Consider the following 21,318-nt stretch of genomic DNA (forward strand, 5'->3'; position numbering starts at 1 on the left):
GATTAATTGGAGAAAAGAGTCTCATGGACTTTTCTGCCCAAGCTGGGTTCAAATCATGATCCTCAGATCTTAGGTCTTCTGAGTAGCTAAGATTATAGGTGTGAGCCACTTGGTACCACACTGTTTATAGGATTTTTTAACCAAAAAAAAAAATGGGAGAGATTTTAACAATATGACAGAAGAATTCAAAACTTGTGAAAGGTAACTTTCATATAATAGATATTCAATATAGAGTTCTTGAGGCAGTGAAATCTGTTTACTGCAGCAGTAGAACCTTCAAGAGTTCTAGCAAATTCCATGATTCTGGCCACTCTATCAACCAGTCTGTCTCAAAAGTCAAGTCGGCTTGAAGAAAGGCTGGTAGGGGCAGACCACATTGTAGAATTCAAATCGCTTTGAGATATTTTTAAATCTCCACTTCCTTTTATAAATAAAGCACCCTCTTTTTCTTATTTTGTTGAAGCAGGGTGAGTTCATTAAAAAGGAACACTGGAAAAACATGGAAATGCCCACATTCCCAACTCCATCTTTTCTCCAACCGTTTCCACTGAATTCATTTATCATGTATCACTAACCCTAGCTCTTTCCACACTTATCAGATGCTGACACTAAATTAACAGGTAGATTTTTAATCCTTTGATCTCAATTCAAATTTCCATTCCACCAAAGCAATCAAAACCACCAACATCTAGTTTTAGCCTCTGGGTAAATTAGGTTCTCCAAGTAAGAAATGAAACCAGAGAATAAATGACATTGTCATCTTCAATCAGAAAGTCATTACTTTTAGCAAAATGGAACAGAGACAGAAAGGTCCAGGATGAAGAATCAGGAAACAGGAGTGTCCACCCCATGGGACACTTTTAAATACATCACTATGACAGCAGCCCTTTCCAGAGGTAATAACACTATTAGGTCATGGTAATTTTCTAGAGACCCCAGCAGCCCCAGATGAAGAACATCTGGACATGGTTCAGATGATACAAATGTCTGTTTCCTGATGTTAAGGTTCCAATCATGTTGCTCTGTTTCATGGATCACCTTTTTTTTTTTCCAAAACCTCCTCTCAGATCAGGAAGTATACATAAAGTGCAAGCGGGATTCACTCCGATGTCCCAGGATCGTGTTTTGATAGTTGGTATCCCCAAGTCTTTCAATTAAACTGCTGGCCAATGACGATGAAGTTAGAAAATGAGCTCATCTGGTGAAGAGGGCATCTGAGGTGGGTGCAGACCTGGCAAGAAGACGCACTAGACAGGGGTGGGAAGCACGCAAGCAGTAGCGGGGATTTATGGTCACTTGAGGAGGCCATCTTTGGATCGCAACTCTTAAAGAGAGTTTAGGAACCATTCCAAAATGAATGAAGCCAGCAGATTTCAGAGCAGTCAATCTTTAGCAAGGGCAGATTCTGTTTTCCCTGGGTTGGAAACAGGAAAGAAAAATAAAGGGTCAAATTTGATGAGGTTTATATCAATTAAATAACTTTTCTGTTTGTATGTGTGTATGTATGTATACGTGTATTTATTTATTTATTTAGTGCCCGACATGGAGCTTGAACTCAGGGCTTCAAGCTATCACTTGTCCTTTTCAAACAAGGCTGACATTCTACCACCTAAGCTGCAGCTCCACTTCCAGTTTTCTGATGCTTGATTGGAGATAAAGTCTCAAAGACTTTTCTGTCCAGGCTGGCTTCAGACCTCAGATCCTCAGATCTCAGCCTGCTGAGTATAGTTAGCATTATAGGTGGAGTGTCACAGCTCCCAGCTGACTTCTCATTTTATAAAGCAACTTAAGCCTTCTGGTAATTTTGCAAAAGGTGTCTTGATAGGTAAACAGATCAAATGGTTCATAGGTTAGGTAATGTCACATACATTTCTTCACTGCAGACTTTTTTCTTTCTGGGGCTGGGGATTAAACCTAGGACCCTTTTCCATGGTAGGCAAGCACTTTATAACTGAGTTATAATCCCAGCTTTTACATCGAGACTACTGAGGGCCTTAGTGAATGGCAGTGTCGTACTTCAGGAGAGGGACTGTATACATTCTACAGCACTTCCCATATTTGATGGGGACCAAAAATGTACCTTTTCATTAACCAACTTGGCAGGGTTGATATTTTAGTGCAATATTTTCATTTTATTTTGAGATAGTCTTATTATGTAGCCCAATCTGAGCTCAAATTTATGATCTTCCTGCCTCTGCCTCTCAGTGTTGGGATTACAAATGGGCACTACCATGCCCTGCTTATTGCAATATATTCTGGGAAATGTTGCCTTAATATATTGGTGAGAGAGGACTGGAACGTTAAGTAAGACTCATTTTATGTTACACAAGCCATTTTAAATCCAGAGTTGTAATCCTATGCCAAAATACTAAATTGGTCACTGTAGCTGGGTTCCATTATCTTTGTGATATGCCAAAAATCACAATCCAAATTTAATATTGCACATGTATAGCTGACACTGATGACAAAAGTTAATGTCTATTATAATCACAATAAGTGGGCATCCTCAAGTGACATTCTTTACATTCTTTTTTTTCTGATTACACTCATCATATATGAAGCTAAGCCACAACTGAGATTAAACATAGTACATTATAAAAATCAATAAAATGCAAGTTATAAATTAAGTTGATCACAAGCCACAGAAAATGATTAAACACGTACTAGTTAAACTCCTGAATTTCTTTTTGGCTTCTGCCCTTTCTTCTGCATCAAAGTACCAAACAGTCATAGCATATCTGTGAACAATAAACAGGTGTTAGAACTGAGATTACAAAGAAAAAAACCAACTTATTATGAATCTCACATTTTAAAAGTCATTTGTTAAACCAACACTTGACATTTTACCTATCATTCCAAGTCCAACCCTATTTTCATTCAATAGCAATTTCTCTGGTTTCAACTGTGTGTCCATGGAAGAAAATACATAAGGACTCCTAGGTTGTGTGGCAGGTATTACCCGAGCGAGAAGAATTCAAATGATCCTATCAACAGAATCTTCCTTGAGTTCCTCAAGAATGTCAGGCCCACATAGGGAAGACAAAGATTCAACAAATTATTACAAGGAACTATGGCCTCAATAGAAAGGACTAGAAAGAATTCATTCTGCTAAAGACTGAGAGGCTCCAGTGGACATTAGAAAACAAAGCAAAGCAGATGAACGTGAGTGAACCTTTGAAAAATAACTTGGTGACATCACAGAACAGTGAAAACTCATGGCTTGCTTTGTCCAGTTTGGGACACTGAGGTATGGCTATAATTTAATAATGATGACATCAAGCTTCTACTTTGTTCCAGTGATTTGCCTTATCAGCTCCATGAGGTAGACTCTAATGGGAACTATTTCATGCATGTGGTATTTTTTAAGATTACTTTTGTAATTATTATAACTAGCCACAGTAATTTTTACAGCACCTCACTCCTTCTTTCTCCCCGCCAAGGTCTTCCAGTCAACCTTTGCCAATGTTTTTCCTGGACTAGGTCATACCCAGAGAATTCTGCCGCAAAAGACAGGTTCCAATGACTGAATCCCATAAACGAAGCCACAAACAGACTTTGGTGGTAGAATTAGAGAAGTGTTCTCTAGAGTACACTACAATTTGGTATTGAAATGCAATTCTGTTTGGGTTTCAGTGCAACTTGGAGATGTCTGGATGGGGACACAGGTGACTTTATTGAACTAGACTTGTTAAGGTTTTCATTCCAAAGCTCATATCCTACCTTCAGCTACTATTTATACTATTATTCCTCCTAATTACACCCCTATCTATATCTCTGGCCATACAATAAAGGTAAATAAGAGGCAGAACTGAGAAGATTTTATCAGGATCCCCTTTATCAATATTAAACATTACTAAGTTGTTCAATAACTGAAAACCTTCACATTCATGTGTTTAAAAAAAAAAAGATGTATATGTAGGTATCAGTGGCTCACACATTTAATCTGAGCTACTCAGGAGGCTGACATCGGAGGGTCAAGGTTGAAGGCCAGCCTGAAGAGAAATGTCCTTGAGACCTCATCTTCAATTAACCATCAAAAAGCCAAGCTAGAGGCATGGTTCAAATGGTAGAGCACCAACGATGAGAAAGAAAACTAAAAAAGTGTGAGGCCCTGAGTTCAAGTCCCAGTACCATCAAAAAAATTTAGAAACTTCTTCCACTTTTTGAGATATGGATACATTTAACCTAGGCCAATATTAAGCTAAGGGAGGGATAAAAAGGAATCAAAACAAAAAATACTCTTCCCTTTCTCAGCAATCTTTTTATGCTTGTAAGTAATGTTTTATAATCTTGCCTAAAGTGCACAGAATTCCTGATCTGTGATGGCCAACATTTCCTATGTTAATGTTTTTAAAGTGGAGGAGAAAAGGGAAGGCAAACGAGGAGAGAAAAACATAGAAATCTGGAATCCAATAGGCTCACCTAACAGAAAATAATCTAATAATCATTATTTTAAAGAAAAGTTAGATTTGTATACTCAAGACTCCCACGTTTCCCCTTTAATTCTTACTACTACAAACAAGTCAGGCTATAAGCTTTAGGGTAGAGCCAGTCTCTCCTACGCACAGATGTGATAAGTTTAGAGTTTTCTGGGAATTGGGGTTTGCATCATAAGCCCCTCAGCAGGAAATCAGGGCCTTGACTATTACCTGGTTGCATAGGAAGGCTGGACTTCATGTGGGTTCCTACGATCTGACCAGAAGAACAGAAGTCTATCAAAAATGGGCTCCACATCAGCTATGAATGACTTTCCTTCTGGAAATATTCTCAGAATCCCACCATGCAACTGAGGACAAAAACAAAGTAGATTACTTCCTGGCCTCACAGGCAACCATGGTAGTTTAGTCCCAACTAGAAACCACAACACCTTCTAAACGCCAAAATAATTTTTTGTTGTTTTTGTTTTCGGTGCTGATCCTGGGGTTTGAACTCAGGGCCTGGGCTCTGTCCCCTTTTGTGCTCAAGGTTAGCATTCTACTACTTGAGCCCACAGCTCCATTCCAGCTTTCTGGTGTTTAATAGGAGATAACAGTCTTACAGATTTGCCTGCCTGGGCTGGCTTTGAACTGTGATCCTCAAGTCTCAGCCTCCTGAGTAGCTAGGATTATAGGCATGAGACACTTTGTCAGCGAAACTCCAAAATTTTAACTTTAACCTCCTACTCAGTATCAAATTTTATCTCTATCTTAGCTAGAGATACTTTTCTTACACAAAGTTCTTCTATCTGTACAAAGAGGAAATACTGATTACTATGAGATAACTTCACATACAAGGGCCAATATCTAACTGTTCAGACCTAAAACAAAGTAGATAAAATCCCAAATCCTACTAGCAAGTTCCATCTCCTACTAACATCCTAAGAAATTTACCACACAGAACTTCCCTGCCATTACAATTTCTAGTTTTCTTCAGAACTCTTCTTGGTCCTATGTGATTGTGTTGGTTAAACATTATATATTCTTTTCCCTGAACTCTCTCAAGCCACTTTATCTGCACTTTTAATAATATATAACACTCTCTTGAACTGATTTATTTTTTTTAACTGTGTATTCCCAATCTGTCCTACTAGATCTACATTCTAGGTGGAAATCAAGCCTCATCCATCACAGCACAAAGCCTACCATAGCAGAAACTCCAATATTTGTTGATTCCACTCTGGGTAATACACTATTACTGACCCAATAACTTCATCCAGCATAGCACCCCTAAGAATTTTAAGAGACTTTAATGGATGTAGGTTGGTCATGTGACCAAATAAAGATAAGCTTTTTCGCTAATCCATTGGTTTCCTAGCTATTATTCTTTGGACCCCAGATACAATATTGCTTTATGACATCTAGATTCTGCTCTCATGAACAGGAAATGGAAATGAAGAAGGTTCAAAAAGTCAAACAAGCTTGTAAAGTTCTCTGACTTCTCAGACTCCTAAATCATTCTGAACTTTCGGAGCGCATCCAAAGTCCAGCCAAATATTCATAAGCATGGATGCAGACTTCATGTTGCAGTCTGTGTATAGCAGCTAAAATGCAAAAATGACACCCCCCCAAAGCCTCTGGCATTCACAAACCATGACATCTAAGTATGACAACAGGCCATGGCTGAGCTGCATGGCTGTGTGGGAAGACTCTCTGGAAGTGGTTCTATATTCTATAGTTCTGTTTTTGCAGACATCTTTCAATATTACTGCTGGCAGGGAAAAGCATGTATACTACTATGCGTTGAGATCACTTCAGCTCTTAATTAGACTATAAAATTCATTCTTAATCCTAACATAGTTAGTTATCTTTTCTTCAGCCATACTCTCCGCATTTTAACACTCACCTACCTACATTCCACCAAATTAATTTCTTAGTCACTTTTTTTAAGAGCCTAGCCAGTACTGGGGCTTGAACTCAGGGCCTTGTACTTTGCTAGGCTTTCTTGCTCATGGCTGGTGCTCTTCCACTTGAACCATCCCTCCAGTCCAGATTTTTGCTGGTTTATTGGAGCTGGAGTTACACAGACTTTCCTACCCAAACTGGCTTCAAATTGTGATTCTCTCCCTGAGTAGCCAAGATTACAGGCATGAACCACTGATTCCTGGCTCACAGTCATAATTTTTACCTCATGAACTCTAACTAGTTCAATAGGTGAGAAAAAGAGAAAATACAAACAGATGTAGAAATGATTCAAAAGCTGGAGACAGGGCTGGGAAGGTGGCTCAGTGGTAGAGCGCTTGCCTTGCATGCTTGAGGCCCTGGGTTCGATTCCTCAGCACCACATAAGCAAAAAAGAAAAAACCAGAAGTGGTGCTGTGGCTCAGGTGGTAGAGTGCTATCTTTGAGCTGAAGAGCTGAGGGACAGCGCCCAGGCCCAGAGTTCAGGCCCCACGACTGGACCAAAAAAAAAAAAAACAAAGCTGGAGACAGGGCTAGTTGGGATTCAAATCCCTTCCCAAGTGACCTGAATTCTTTTCCTAGTTGGAAATGGCAGGCTCTTTATCATGATCTCCCAAGCCTACCTTATCTGCCTCCACCCACCTTGCCAACACCTACCCCAGAACAATTTCCCATTATTCCAACATACCTTAGCATCCCAATTCTTGTTCAAGTAGTAGATGCAGGTGATACAGCGTCCATCACCATTGGGGTTGTCCACATGGCGAACATAACCTGTGCCATTTCCTGGATAGCAAGCCACCATTGCCTGCAGAAAAATCCCAAATAAATTGGTTGACAATTGGTGAACAGACATGCAATAACCTTCTTGATTGCTATCTGACATTCACATGTCCAATACCTAAACTTGAGTGATTACCGTAACAGAACATTAATGTAAATTAATATTGAGCATGAAAGTTTAACAAGCAGGCCACACCTTATGGCTCAGTCCAGATGTAACAATATCCCCGCAGGTCTAGAACCTTGTAGACTGTTAAGGTAACCTGTCTCCATCATCATTAGGATAGCCTGCCTTTCTTTTATGTTATTTTTGAAAGAAGTAGGTTCTAGGTTCCTATTGGAACCCTGATGGAGTTACTAGGTATGGGAGTTGGGTATGGCAGCACATCCTTATAATCCCACCACTAGGGAAAGCTGAGGCAGGATGATGGAGGTCAGCCTGGGATCTAGAAGGAAAGTGTAACAAAAACGAATCAAGAGCAGGGTGGCTTACGCCCATAATAGTAGATACTCAAGAGGTTGAGATCTGAGACTTGCAGTCCCTGCCTGGGCAGGAAAGTCTGTGAGACTTTTATCTCCACTTAACCACCAAAAAGCTAGAAGTAGAGCTATGGCTTAAGTCATAGAGCTCTAGCCTTGAGCAAAAACAGTTCAGGTAGAGAGTTCAAGCTCCAGGACCAGAATTAAAATAAAACAAGAATCGTTAAGCATGAAGCCTTAGAGATTGTCTGTTTAGAGAGCACCTTTGAATTGTGAAAACATTACATTTTATTTACAAAGAAACACTTCCAATAACAAAGGAAGCCAAGGCATGGTATACTAAATAAAAAGTTTAGAACAGAAGGAAGAGAGAAGGAAAAAATTAGGGGCAAAGAAAGCAATACTTGTTAGCCACACACCCAGAGAGATGTTCTTCAGGAAGAAAGATACTCAAAGTGTCTTACATCATATCTTTCTTCTGTTTTTGTTTTTCTTGGTTTGTACTAGTACTAGATATTGAACTCAGGGCCTCACCCTTTCACTCAGCTTTCTTAGTCACAGATGGTACTCTTCCATTTGGGCCATGCCTCTACTCCTGTGTTTTTACGCGTTAATTAGGGATAGAATCTCAAGGACTTTTCTGTCCAGTCTGACTTGGAACCTCAACCCTCAGATTTTAACCTCCTGAGTAATAGTTAGGATTACATGCATGAACTAGCAGCACGCTGAACATTATGTATTTCTTAACCATGTTTCTTTTTTTTGTGTGTCCGGTCGTGGGACCTGAACTCTGGGCCTGGGCACTGTCCCTCAGCTCTTCAGCTCAAGGCTAGCACTCTACCACTTGAGCCATACCACCACTTCTGGCTTTTTTTTTCTGCTTATGTGGTGCTGAGGAATCAAACCCAGGGCCTCATGCATGCAAGGCAAGCACTCTACCACTGAGCCACCTTCTCAGCCCTTAACCATGTTTCTTAATGTTTGTCCTCTTCCTGCCTGATAATTATTAAATCAGGTGACAATCTGAAGTTCTCTTCCTTTGCCTAAGTACTATCTACATCAACTAGGTGTGAAAAAACTGAAAGTCGCTTTAAACACGCTACTGAAATTACTATTATGGTACATTAAGCTTCTGTTGGGTGGGAAACTTAGAAGATTTAAAGAAGGCAAAGCACAAAATTCTTTTTTCTTTTCAGGACTCTCCTATCTTAAGACATTATTTTTATAAGGAGTTAGGAAAGTTTGGGGATAGAATAAAAAATACAGAAACCGTTCTGTTCACTGCTGTGATCTCAGACTAGGACTGTGCCTGAAACACAAAAAGTCAAACAATGAGTCAGTGAATAAATCAAAGAATTAGTGAATAGTTTTGTCTAAAGAATAAATTTATATTCTACCTAGATCAATGCTATTTCAGAGACCTTCCACAGACATACTTTCACTCATACATTTGGGGATCCAGTTCAGAAGATTCTCTGATGAACAGCCGAATTATTCCATGGGTAAAAATGACCAGTTGGGTAGAGCCCCATACAAACGCACTAAAGGCTCAATGAATCAGCTTCAATCAACTTCAAAACACTCCAACAGTAGCCTGAAAAATGTGGAGCTGGCACCTCGTGGCTATCTATCTATCTATCTATCTATCTATCTATCTATCTATCTATCTATCTACCTAGCTAGCTAGCTAGCTAGCTAGCTATCTTACCTGTTTGTCTATCTGTTTATCTTTCAAGGCTGAATGGTGGTCTGACTTTATAACAATATTAAACCTCAACTCATCAACTCCCTTATACTTTTGGACACACATGCAGCTAGTGATCCCCATATCCTGACTCTGAACCTTGAAAATGTCAACACAGGAGGTAACAGTGCTCAATAGGAAATGTTCTCATTATCTTACTCCTGTAGCTGTAAACTCCTCTGTACAGTATCTTTACAATATAAAAAAGAAAATGTCGGCACAGTCTTATCCTTAGAGTCCAAGTTTGACTGTTAGCTTGGAAGTGGGATTCCTGGAAGTGGAATTTTGAGGTGATTGCCAAAAAGATTTAACAAATGATGGTCTAACGAGCAGAGGATGGCTGGGAAAAGGGGATTGAGAGCAGATGGAAACAAGGACTTTCTAGAGAGGAGGAGATAAATGAAGTCACCTGGGATGGGTAGAGAAGATCTGTCAGGATTATCAGGGCCAATAATGAAAGTCACTATGGCCACAATCACTGGCTGGACTTCCTGCCATCTCAGCCTCCCCCTCCTCCCACTATGGGTGTCTGAAAAGAAAAGAGTGCTGTCAACTTTACATTCTTAAGCAGCTCTACTCCGAGACTGAGAAAGGTCAGCGGTCTGGATGCCAGCCATCTGTTTCATTCTACAATTCTACTGAGCTCAGGCTGTTTCTCTCCTATACAGAGGGACCTGTGTCAAGTAAACTAGGACTTGATCTAAACATCAAACCTAGGAAAAGCAACCAAGTTCTTTGGGGCATTTTGAAGTGTTTATTGGCACTCAGAACTCAGATTAGAATCCTGAAAACAAAACAAAACAAGGGAGCCAACAGAAGTACAACCTCTACTGTTGGCAGCAGGTATAAAACACATACAGAAAGGGGGCTGGGAAGGTGGCTCAGTGGTAAGAGTGCTTGCCTTGCATGCATGAGGCCCTGTGTTCCTCAAAATTCCACTTCCAGGAATCCCACTTCCAAGCTAACAGTCAAACTTGGACTCTAAGGATAAGACTGTGCTGACATTTTCTTTTTTATATATATATTTTTTTTATTGTAAATGTGATTCCTCAACAACACATAAGCATAACAAGCCAGAAATAGTGCTATAGGTCAAGTGGTAGAGCGCTAGCCTTGAGCTGAAGAGTTGAGGGACAGTGCCCAGGCCCAGAGTTCAGGCCCCACGACCAACAAAAAAAAACACATACATAGAGAAAGAGGACTTAGTGTTAGAGTGAAAGCCTGAAATGGAAGCAGAGTACCAGACTGAAAGAGAGCAAAGACCATTTATCTGGCCACAGTGCATACACATCCTCCCTCGTGGTTCCAGAAGCCTTGCTGTGCATCGTTTTAAACAATGGTAGGAAGTCATTGTGAGCCTCTGTGGGCTTGTTGAGACCCCACTGGCCAATGGGCTCCATGAGTTTTCCGGATTGGTGTCCTAGAAGATGGGTCTTAAATTGAGCACATTCCCCACTATGTCCTGGTCTTTGAGGCAGGATTTAAAACAACCAAGCTAAGGATGTGCTGAGAAGCAGAAGTTACTTAGTCACAACCCATCCATCCCATGCCAATTTTGTGCACGGGGCAGAAACAAACTCCGGAAATGGATCGGTCCAACTGTACTGCTATCTAAATCTCATTCAATCCAGGAAGGGATCTAACCTGTATACATAGAGGAAAGCGCTTCAATGCTTTATTGTGACGAGAACAGAGGGTTCAAATGATTATCCACCAAACATTGGCAAGCAGTGTGCACTGACACTCATCAGGAGGATGTCTTATTTATTTATTACAGGCTTTTCATTGACTAAAACTTCCTGAGTGGACTAATAGTTGAGATTTACACAAGTTTCATAAACACATTGGTGTCACTTACAACAGCACATATCTTGGGGTCTGGTTCTGTTCTTAGATGGATGGTCGAATCCATACATCCCCTAGCCTCCACTGGCCACCTCTTGGCCTACCCCTCCCCCACTCCTCCCCAGAGGCTGCTTTGCAGCTCTGTAGCAACAGGAAATGAGAGGAATGAACCAGGTGTTGCCGGGTTGGCTCTAGCCCAGAGATATGTGCTCTAGGCACCCTCCGTAGTCACGTTCGGGCAGGAAATGTGTATGTGTTCTTTAAAGATGTACACATAAGCTGGGTGGAGTGGCTCCCACCTATAATCTTAGCTATTTGGAAGACAGAGATGGGGAGAATCAGGGACTGGAGACCAGCCCAGGCAAAAAGTTAACAAGACCTCCACCTGTACCAATATAAAAGGGGCGTGGTAGTGTGTACCTGTCTTCTCAGCTACATAGAAAGTAGGAGGGTCACATACTTCAGGCTGGCCCAGGCATAAATAACAAAAGCAAAAGGGCTGGAATATGGCTCAAGTGACAAGAGTGCTTGTCTAGCAAGTTCAAGGCTCTTGGTTCAAACCCCAGTGCCACCAAATAAACAAATAGACCACTAAATAGATGTATACAGATCAAGCTGTATCTGGCAAATCCAAGTATAAAATCTGTTTCTCACATGCCACCAGCAGAACAACACAGTGGCTCTGTTGATAAGGGCTGTTGGTGAGCTGACTTCATAAAACACTGAATCTCAAAGTCCAAAGGTCAAGTTGAAAAATAAAAGTCTAAGATTCCTAATTGGATGCCTAAATGGGATGCTCAATCAATTGCAGGTCTTAACTGCATGTACAAACCATTTTAAACATTGGCATCAATGATCTACTGTCCATTCAGCAATGTTCATTCTTAAAACTTTCTGGTTACCACTCTAATAAATCACACTGTTCATCAGGAAGGTGGTTCAGTGGCAGAGTGCTCACCCAGAAGCCTTGGGTTCAATCTGCAGCCCCCACACACAAAAAAAAGGAAAAACACCTCATACCATGTTTGTTCATGGAAATATTTAATATTGTTCATGACTTTAGTGTCAGAGTCACTAGCAAAACTTGTTCTGACAAGTTACAGCAAATGGCCTTTTATGCAAAGTCCAACTAAGCAAATTAAAATACTCATCTTTTCCCTTTACAAAATTTGCAACAAATGAAAATCTATTGTTGCTTGACATTTAAACTTGCATTCTGATCTAGTAGTGAATATGAAATCTTTCTAGCTGCTAAGCAGAAATGCCCACCAACTTTTATAAGACTGGTTGTGAATTAAAAATGGTTTTGTTGTGAGGTACCAGTGACTCATACTTGTAATCCTAGTTACTTAGGAGGCTGAAATCCAGAAGTTCAAGGTTTGAAGCCAGCCCAGGCTATCTCTAAAATAGCCAATAAAAATGGCAGAACATCTTGTTAGCAAGACCCTATCTCAAAGATCTTGTGCAGAGCATGCTGGGAATAAAATACAACCTTAGTACAGCATAATCTGTATTTACTCTCTTCACGTCCCAGTTTGTTTATCTGTAAATTCATGAGGTAGCATGCTTATCTTCCCCTTTACTGGGATTTCAAAATGTCTTTCAAGAATCCAATGTAGCTTCCATTTCAGGACTTCCAAACCAGCCTGTGACCCTGCTCATGACAATAATTGACTATAGCCAACCGGGTACTCCCATGTTAGGACTCTGGTGGGTGTAGTGTGCACTGCTACCTACACTACCAGATTGGCTGCCATTTGCAAGAACAAATCTTCACATTTGATGACATTAGGAAGCAATGAGATCTTTAGGGAAACTCTCCTAAATGTTGTTGGTCTCAACTTGATAGTCAAGGTCAAAGATGGCACCTTCAGCCATCTCTCTTTACTAGGCTAAGCTACATCCCATCCAAAGTCAAATCTATACCCTAAGTACTATCATGTGTTACATGATAGTACACATCCCTGCTCCAAGTCTCCTTCCAATAAGTCCACTGGATACAGAGCAATGGGGACTCACAGCCCTTCCCTCCCACCATAACACACGACTATAGATAACTACATGTGTGAAGAATTAGTAAAGAAACACACAAACACTACTTAAGATTCAACAAGGCTTTGTTAGCCTAGAAAAACAACCAAATTCTGGATGCCTGTGGCTTATGCCTATAGGATTATAGTTGGAAGCCAACAGAGGCAGGAAGTCTGCAATTATCTCCAATTAACCACCAAAAAGCCGGAAATGAGTTGTGGCTCAAGTAATAGAGCTGCAGCCTTGAACAAAAAAGCTAAGGGACAGTACCCAGGGCCTGAGTTCAAGCCCCAGTACCAGCACTGAAAAAGAAAATGAAAGAAAAGAAAAGAAAAGCAGCCAAGCAACTCATCACAGCAGACAGCATTTACCAGGACATGTTTTCTAGCCAGACACAGGACTCATTTATATTCAAGTGGCAACAGCCTAGGTGACAAATTTTCAGTGTTCTCAGTCATCTGCGGACAGAGAAGCTGAGGGCTACACTTCCAGGGAGATTTTTCAGGGTAATCTGTGGTCAGCAGAGAGGCATATTGTTTAAGAGGCATATTGAGGTGGACAATGGACAGGGCAGTCATTGGCTAGATATTTGATACCCTGGCGTTTTGTTTGTTTGTTTGTTTCTATTTGTTTTGCTGGTGCTGGGGTATGAGCTCACCACCTCATACTTGCTTGATTTGCTTGCTTACATCTGGCACTATACTACTTGAGCCATGCCTCCTGTCTAGCTAACTGAAGATAGAGTATAAAATTTTCTGGCCAGGTTGGGTTCAGACTTTGCTCCTCCAGATCTCAGCCTCTTAATAGCTAGAAAAACAGTTCTGCAGGGCTCACATCTTGCATCTGTAAGGTACAATACTGGGATTTGGTAATTCATAGAGGGGTGACAGACAGCAAACAGTCTAGAGACTTTTTTTTTTTATGAAGACATGTTCCATACATGTGCCAGCAGCTCTAAAATCAAGATTCTCCTTTCTTAAAAAGATAAACAAAAAATAAAAACCCTGTAAGTATCCAAACTGCTATAGGCAGACATCATACATGAAAGGGCTGGGGTATTAATGGTGGTTAGGGGAAGGAGAAGGTTGGAAGGGGAAGGAGAAGGGGAACATGGGTCCACTTGCAGATGCTGGCATCTTAATAAAGACTCCTAATTGGACCTCTTAAAGTGTGGCTTCTCTGTGGGCTGCTGATCGAATTCCCCTATAGAAACCTTGGAAAGGAAGGGGAGGGGAGGGAAGGGAGGGGAGGGGAGAAGTTTGGAAGAGGCATTGTCTTTGCAAGTTTTGTTTTAAAAACAAATAAATAAAGACATTTTAAAAACAAATAAATAAAGACAAATTCAGACAAAATGTCAGATTCCATCATTTTCCCTTTCAGAGAAATAAAAGATAAGGTTAAGCTTGGTCTTTATCTTTTATCTAGAGATAAAAAGCTCTTACTCCAATAGAGATAAAAACTAAACCATTGAGAATAGGGAAAGACAAGTCAATTACTTGTTCTAGCTTCTGACCACTTTCTTAGTTCAAGGGTTTGGGGATCTTCAGGGTCACTTGTATCCACTGCTATCACTTATAAACTTATAAAATGAATGATGAACTTATAAAATACAATAAGGCCTCCCTAGAAGATAATGGCAAGGCATTTATATGCATTAAAAAGGGGAGGGTGCTTCTGGATTTTTTTTTCTGTCATGGGGCTTGAACTCAGGGCCTGGGTGCATGCTTGTAGATTTTTATTCATTCACTCCAACCACCAAGACTGGGATAAAGAAAGAGAATTGTAGAAAATGTAAGCATTAGAGAAAAAGTTAGGAAACTGCTCAAATAGTTATCAGTTATCTTGCTTGGCATTTTGCTTGGTATCTTTGTTGTTGGTTAAGATCACACCTAAGCTATTTCCTTCCTTCTAGTGCCTTCTAGTGAAAGACTGATGTCACAAAATGTAGGGGGAAATAGGAACTATGGTAACATAAGCTGTCTCCAGCTACTCTGCTTCCCTTTCCCAAAGTTCCATCAGATAACTCAAAATTCACAATGCCAAATAGTCAAATACCTATCAAGTTAGTAAGCCTTTTAAGAACCCAAAATTATTCATGAAAATATTTTCTACTATTCCATGTCCACCATAAAAACTATTTCTGTCTTCTTCATTCATCCTAAATCTATGCTAAACAATAATTCCATTCCCAGAACCTGTATACCCAGAACCCTACCCATTAACTTCTCCTCACAAGGTAACACAAGGCCTCACACTGAATTGTTAGTGCCTTAGGAACTTCAGTACTTCTGCATATGAAGAGAACGTATTACCCACTCTCAGCCTCCTTGACCAGATGAGTCTACCCGCCCTTCCAGGCCTGGTAAGAATCCTGTCTGTGGCTGGAAGGCTGGGAACCTATTATCTTCATTTTAAAATGTTAGGATGCTGAGATAAGCTTGGCCTTAACTTTTGGATCAGACAATACAAACAAGTATCAACTATCTAGACTTAGGAACCTTCAATTTAATTGTCTGGGTCAGAGGCAGCAGATCCAGACTGTGTAGTGTGTGTGTGTGTGTGTGTGTGCACGTGCATACACACACACACACACACACACACACACACACACACACGTGCATACACACAAACCACAAACCTCAGAATGATAGGTAAGATAGGTAAGGTGACAGTAGCTCATGCCTGTAGTAATCCTAGCTATTCTGAAGCATGAGACCTGAAAAATCACAATTGGAAGCCAGGCCAGAGAGGAAAGTTCATGAGACTCTTACCTCTAATTAACTAACAAAAAAGCCAAACATGGAGCTGGGATTCAAGTAGTAGAACATCAATCTTGTGAAAAAAGGAACAGACGTAGGCCCTGAGTTTAAGCGCCAGTATGAGTACCAAAAAAAAAAAGGGGGGGGGGATTAGAAATGTACTCATTATCTTGCCCATGTAATTGTAACCCCTCTGTACAGTATTTTCACAATAAAAAAAAAAAAAGAAAAAAAAAAAAGAAAAGGGATAAGCTCCCACTCCATCCCTGGAAAATATGTACACATTCTCACATTCTCTATGTCTTTCTCTCCTCCTTCCTTACTGCTTCCCCTTTGTCCCCCTTACACAAAACCGCAGGAGCTCCCTAGGCCTGTAAAATCTAGCCTTATGGACATGGTCAAGATTCCAGAGAGCTGTGCACTTCAGACATGAAGGCAAGAGAGAACTGTCCTCCCCCAAGAAAAACCACTGGAACTGTCAGACAACTAGAGATTTCAGAGAATATTGTCATTCCTCTCTCAATTGTGGTTAATTCCACCCTTTGGAGGGGATTCAGCCAGGGCCCTGCAATTAGGCACAGTAAACAGGGCTGGCCCCATGGACATATCAATACAGGCTGTTCGAGTTTGGGAAAGCCGCCCTTCCCGTGGAAGCCTGGCTTGCAGCCAGCTGGGTGATGACTGGGTGACAGGGCTACGTGCACTTCGTGAGGGTGGCAGCCAGCCCACACCCCAGCCGGCAGAGCACAGAACACAGCCAGTCAGCCTGAGAAGGGAAGGGCCACGGGGGAACCCTCCGCTCCGCCCCCATCGCTAACCCTGTCACCAGAGAAATGCTTGCAACAGGGGCTTCCTCACAATTACAAAACCAGCACAAGTCAGTCAAGCCCCGGCTGAGTCCATTTAAATAGGTCAGGCATTTAACCAGATCCTTTCAGCTGCCTCTCACCCAATGTTAACAGAACAACACCCCCCTCCCACCCCCTTCCACCGCCAACCACCCAGGTGGCACTTGCACATATCTTGTTTAATTTCTTGTTTAATGAGAAGGTAAGGAGCAGCCAGGTTCTGAGTCACTAACCCCTGTAAGTCATATATGGGCCTGGAAATGAGCATGTTTCTAAACAGAACAAATCCATGATTAATCCTTAAGGTAATGGGGGGAAGAGACAAGACTCATAACATTAAATGGTATTTCAACTTGAGAAAACAGCCTCATCAGTAAAAAAAAAAAAAAAGAAAAAAGAAAACCTCACCTGCAGCTCTTTAAAACTGATCTAGCTGGGCACAAGAGTAGCTTACTCCTGTAATCCTAGCTACACAGAAGGCCGAGATCTGAGGATCAAAGTTTGAAGTCAGCTCAAGCAGGAAAGTCCATGAGACTCTTAGCTCCAATTAACCACCAAAACTCCAGAAGTGGAGTTGTGGTTCACATGGTAAAGTGCTATCTTTGAGCAAAAAAGCTAAGGGACATCACCCAGACCCTGAGTTCAAGCCCCAGTACCAGCACCAAAAAAAAGAGAAAGAAAAGAAAAGAAAGAAAGAAAGAAAGAAAAGAAAAGAAAGGACAGGAAGGAAGGAAGGAAGGAAGGAAGGAAGGAAGGAAGGAAGGAAGGAAGGAAGGAAGGAAGGAAGGAAGGAAGCAATAAATAAAAAAGAAAAAGAAAGAAAGAAAGTAAAAAATCTGCTCATCTAGAAAAGATAAGGGATGCTGTGAGCTGCCCTGTCAGAGAATTACATATAGGTCTCTTTACATTTTCCACTCTGATCTTATAACACTGGAAGGAATCCATGATAACTTCAACAGAACTGGTAAGACAATTCTTTGTGAGTGGATAATATATAAAAACATCATTATCCATCAAAACATGCCAGGAAAAATGCCTTGAAGCAATGTTCGTGAGACAGGAGAAACATCCATATGCACTTCAACACTTGGAAAAGTCTATGTGCTAACATGAGAGGACTGACACACAGGAAAGCAGCGCAGTTAGAAATCATGAAACTCAGCCACCATATTTATGGACTGAACAAACACATATAGCATGCACTGTATGCCTGACCTGTGCTGGGAGCTTTGCACCTCTTACCTCATTCCCTCATAATACCCAACAAGGAAGGAATGTTTTCTCTAACTTACAGATGAAGAAGTGAAGGTACAAGAGGAGGGGTTTGTAACTTGCTTTTTTCCAGTGCAGTCTGTTTGTTTGAAGAACATAAAGCCTAAATCAGCTACACTTTACCAGTGAGGCTTTCTAGTGTTTTAACCAATGTACCACCATTCTACTTTTGAGGGAACCAGGAGCTTCAGGTCTAAAAGGCATAGTTATTGCTGCCAGACACTGGTGGCTTATGCCTCCAGCTGATTGCTCTGCTGATGGCTCAAGCTAATCAAGAGGGTGGGATCTGAGGATCGCAGTTCGAAGCTGGCTGGCCCTAAACAGGAAAGTCCATGAGAATTCATCTTCAATGAACCAGCAAAATACTGGAAGTAGAACTGTGCCTTAAGTGGTAGAATGGCAATCTTGAGCAAAAAAGCTAATGGACAACTCAGGGTCTAAATTCAAGCCCTCCTGCCAGTGCATATTCCTTATCTCCCCCCCTCCCACCCCACCCCCTCCACACACACATACATATACTCAGGGGAAATAAAAAAGTAGTATCTCTTAATATCCATATCCAGGTTCTAGGACCACCTCCATGGATGCCAAAACTTAAGGATGCTCAAGTCCTTTCTATAAAATGACAGATTTGTATGTAATCTAAACACACCCTACCACAGACATAAAATCATTTCTAGATTACTTTCAGTACCTAATACAATATAAATGCTAAGTAGTTGTTATATTATATCATTTGGGGGAAATGACCCAATTCTTTCCAAGTTTCAATACAGAACTAATTTTTTCAATATATTTTTTGATCTACAGTTGGTTGACTCTAAATATACAGGAAGATAATTGAATCTAAAAATACAGGCTGACTATATTTGACTCATCTTTCCAGGGTGATAAAAATGAAAAAAAAAAGAAAAAACAAAAATATGAGTATACTTGAAATTCAGTCTGTAAACTAAAAGCCTAAGAGGCCATTTGAACAAGTGCCACAAGGAAAGAAAATGGACTCTGAACCTGTGACAAAGCACCCATGTCTAAGCTGTTGTGCTTTTACCATTGCTGGGCTGATCTCAACCCACAATCAAGTTTCTGCATCTCCTATTGGACCCTCTTGCCTCATATAGAGTTGTCATCAGCCCCCATCTTATCCCAACACCAGCCTATAGGCTGAGCTATTCTTCCTTCTTACATTATGCAGGAGGAAGTCAGTCTGTCTTTAGAATCTTCCTGCATCAGGTCAGACCAACAGCAGCTACAATTTCCAGACTGGTGTCAGTCAGATGATACATGGCCAATGCAGAAATATGGCAAAGGATATGCAAAAATATCTTATTCCTAGGGGGGAAAAGACCCTGGTAAAAGACTCCAAGGGTGAAATCCATGTTCCCTACTCACATAAGCACAAAGCTTGTTTGTACAATGTCTGCACTCTACTACCACATCGATCAGAATTCACAGGATGTAGAACTTGTGTTAAATTAGGATTCGCCCAATATATTCTCACTGGCTTAGAGAAGGGCTGACATCTATAAGACCTGGTGATAGGGTAGAAAGTAGAAGGCTCCTCAGAGAAAAACACGTCTCAACTATTGTCAGGAATAGAAAAAGAAACCAGAAATAAAGGACTTAGGTCTGGGCCTGGGAGTTAGGGAAGTGGTTAATTTAATTATTCCCACACTCCTCAAAGATAGAAGATTTCCAAATATGGAAATTGAGAGAAACAAAAGCATGACTGGTTGGATATTATAGAGCTGAGTAGGTGAACCCACATTTCCAAACTGCTCCCAAAATATGGGAAGAGAAACATTACCTGAAAACAAGTAGTGTGATCTCCAGAGGGACCAGGAATGAAATTGCCTTCCCTCAAACTCCAAGATAAAGAACAACAACAACCAAGATTCTCTGACAGTGCTCCTGACTTATCAAACACAGACAAGCTCAAACCTTTAAAGTTCAATCAAAGCCCAGGAGAAGCACGAGGTAGCCACTCCCCCACCCCTACCTGATCAGAACTTTGATTCCAATCAAGCTAGTTTCCATTGATTTGTCTAGGTTTTCCCTATGAAAACCCCAAACCTCAGCCTTCTCTAACTTCCTACAGGCCACCCTCTCAGCCTGGAAAGCCACACTTCAGTTTTCTAGCGGGTGTTCACAGCTGGCACATAATAGATGCTCACTATTAAGGGAATCATCTGCTTCCAGGGCACTCTTTTCCAAACTGTACGCCTCTAGAGTCACTATGGTTCTTTGTTCTTCCTGGACCTTGAGCTCACACTTCTTTCCAGGCTGTTGGCTAAGCGGAAGGGAGTGACACCCATAGTAACTAATAAAGATTTTTTTTTTCCCCTTTGACTCATCACTACAGGGGAAAGTTGGGTCTAAACTTCCTAATAGATCTGGAAAACTCATCTGACTGGTACAAATCATAGAAAAGTTATAGACATATGTTTAACATGTATTCCTGAAAATCTTACAAATGAACTAAAAAATACCTGCTATGTTGAATAAGTTCAGATTTCATCAATCAAATTCACTGATTGTGATTGATTTTGTTTGCGTGTGTGTGAGCCATTGATTTTGTGTGTATGTGCAATTGATTGGATTGATTGATTGATTGTGTGTGTGTGTATGTGTGTGTGTGTGTATGTGTGTGTTCTAGTACTGGGGCTTGAACTCAAGGCTGGCACTCTACCTCTTGAGCTAAATCCACTTCTGGCTTTTTGCTTGTTAACTGAAGATAAGTGTCTCTTAGATTTGTCTGCCTGAGCTAGCATTCATAGCTGACATTACAGGTGTGAATCACCAGCACTCAGCCCAACTGTGATTTATTAGCTTTCCTTTCTATAGAGGAGCTGCAGAAAGACAAAGCACCAGTCCTCATGAACTTCACCCAGTGGTTCTCAAACTTGAGCATACAGTAGGGTCACCTGGAGAACACGGGCATTGCTGATGTACTAGGTTTGTGAAGAAGGCCAATAATTTGAATTTCCAGCTTGGGCCAAGTTGATTGTGACCACAATTATTTTATGTCAAAACCAAAAAAATTTCATGCCTCCCCCCTCTACCCCCACGATGATAAAAGATAAAAGAATTAGCCAACTTCACCTGTTAATTTGGGGAACTGAAAGGGAGAGAAATACCTAGAGCAATCTGTGACACAGGCTTTGTGGTGTCCTTCCTAA

General features: G+C 40.9%; 1 protein-coding gene across 1 annotated transcript in view; it reads right to left on the reverse strand.

The window, feature by feature from the left end:
- Nucleotides 1-1,051: 1,051 nt before the first annotated feature.
- Nucleotides 1,052-21,318, reverse strand: part of Egln3 (egl-9 family hypoxia inducible factor 3) — a 28,992-nt gene continuing 8,725 nt past the window's right edge. Inside the window, exons 2-5 of the mRNA XM_042677941.1 lie at nt 7,066-7,185; nt 4,650-4,786; nt 2,665-2,738; nt 1,052-1,414 (exon numbers count right to left, since the gene is read on the reverse strand). Of these exons, the coding sequence (XP_042533875.1) occupies nt 1,383-1,414; nt 2,665-2,738; nt 4,650-4,786; nt 7,066-7,185 (363 nt within the window). The 3' untranslated portion in view covers nt 1,052-1,382. The remainder of the gene's footprint in view (nt 1,415-2,664; nt 2,739-4,649; nt 4,787-7,065; nt 7,186-21,318) is intronic.

The sequence above is a fragment of the Dipodomys spectabilis genome, unplaced genomic scaffold (assembly GCF_019054845.1).
Source record: "Dipodomys spectabilis isolate Male_0828 unplaced genomic scaffold, ASM1905484v1 ptg000042l, whole genome shotgun sequence".
In the NCBI taxonomy this organism is placed as follows: Eukaryota; Metazoa; Chordata; class Mammalia; order Rodentia; family Heteromyidae; genus Dipodomys; species Dipodomys spectabilis.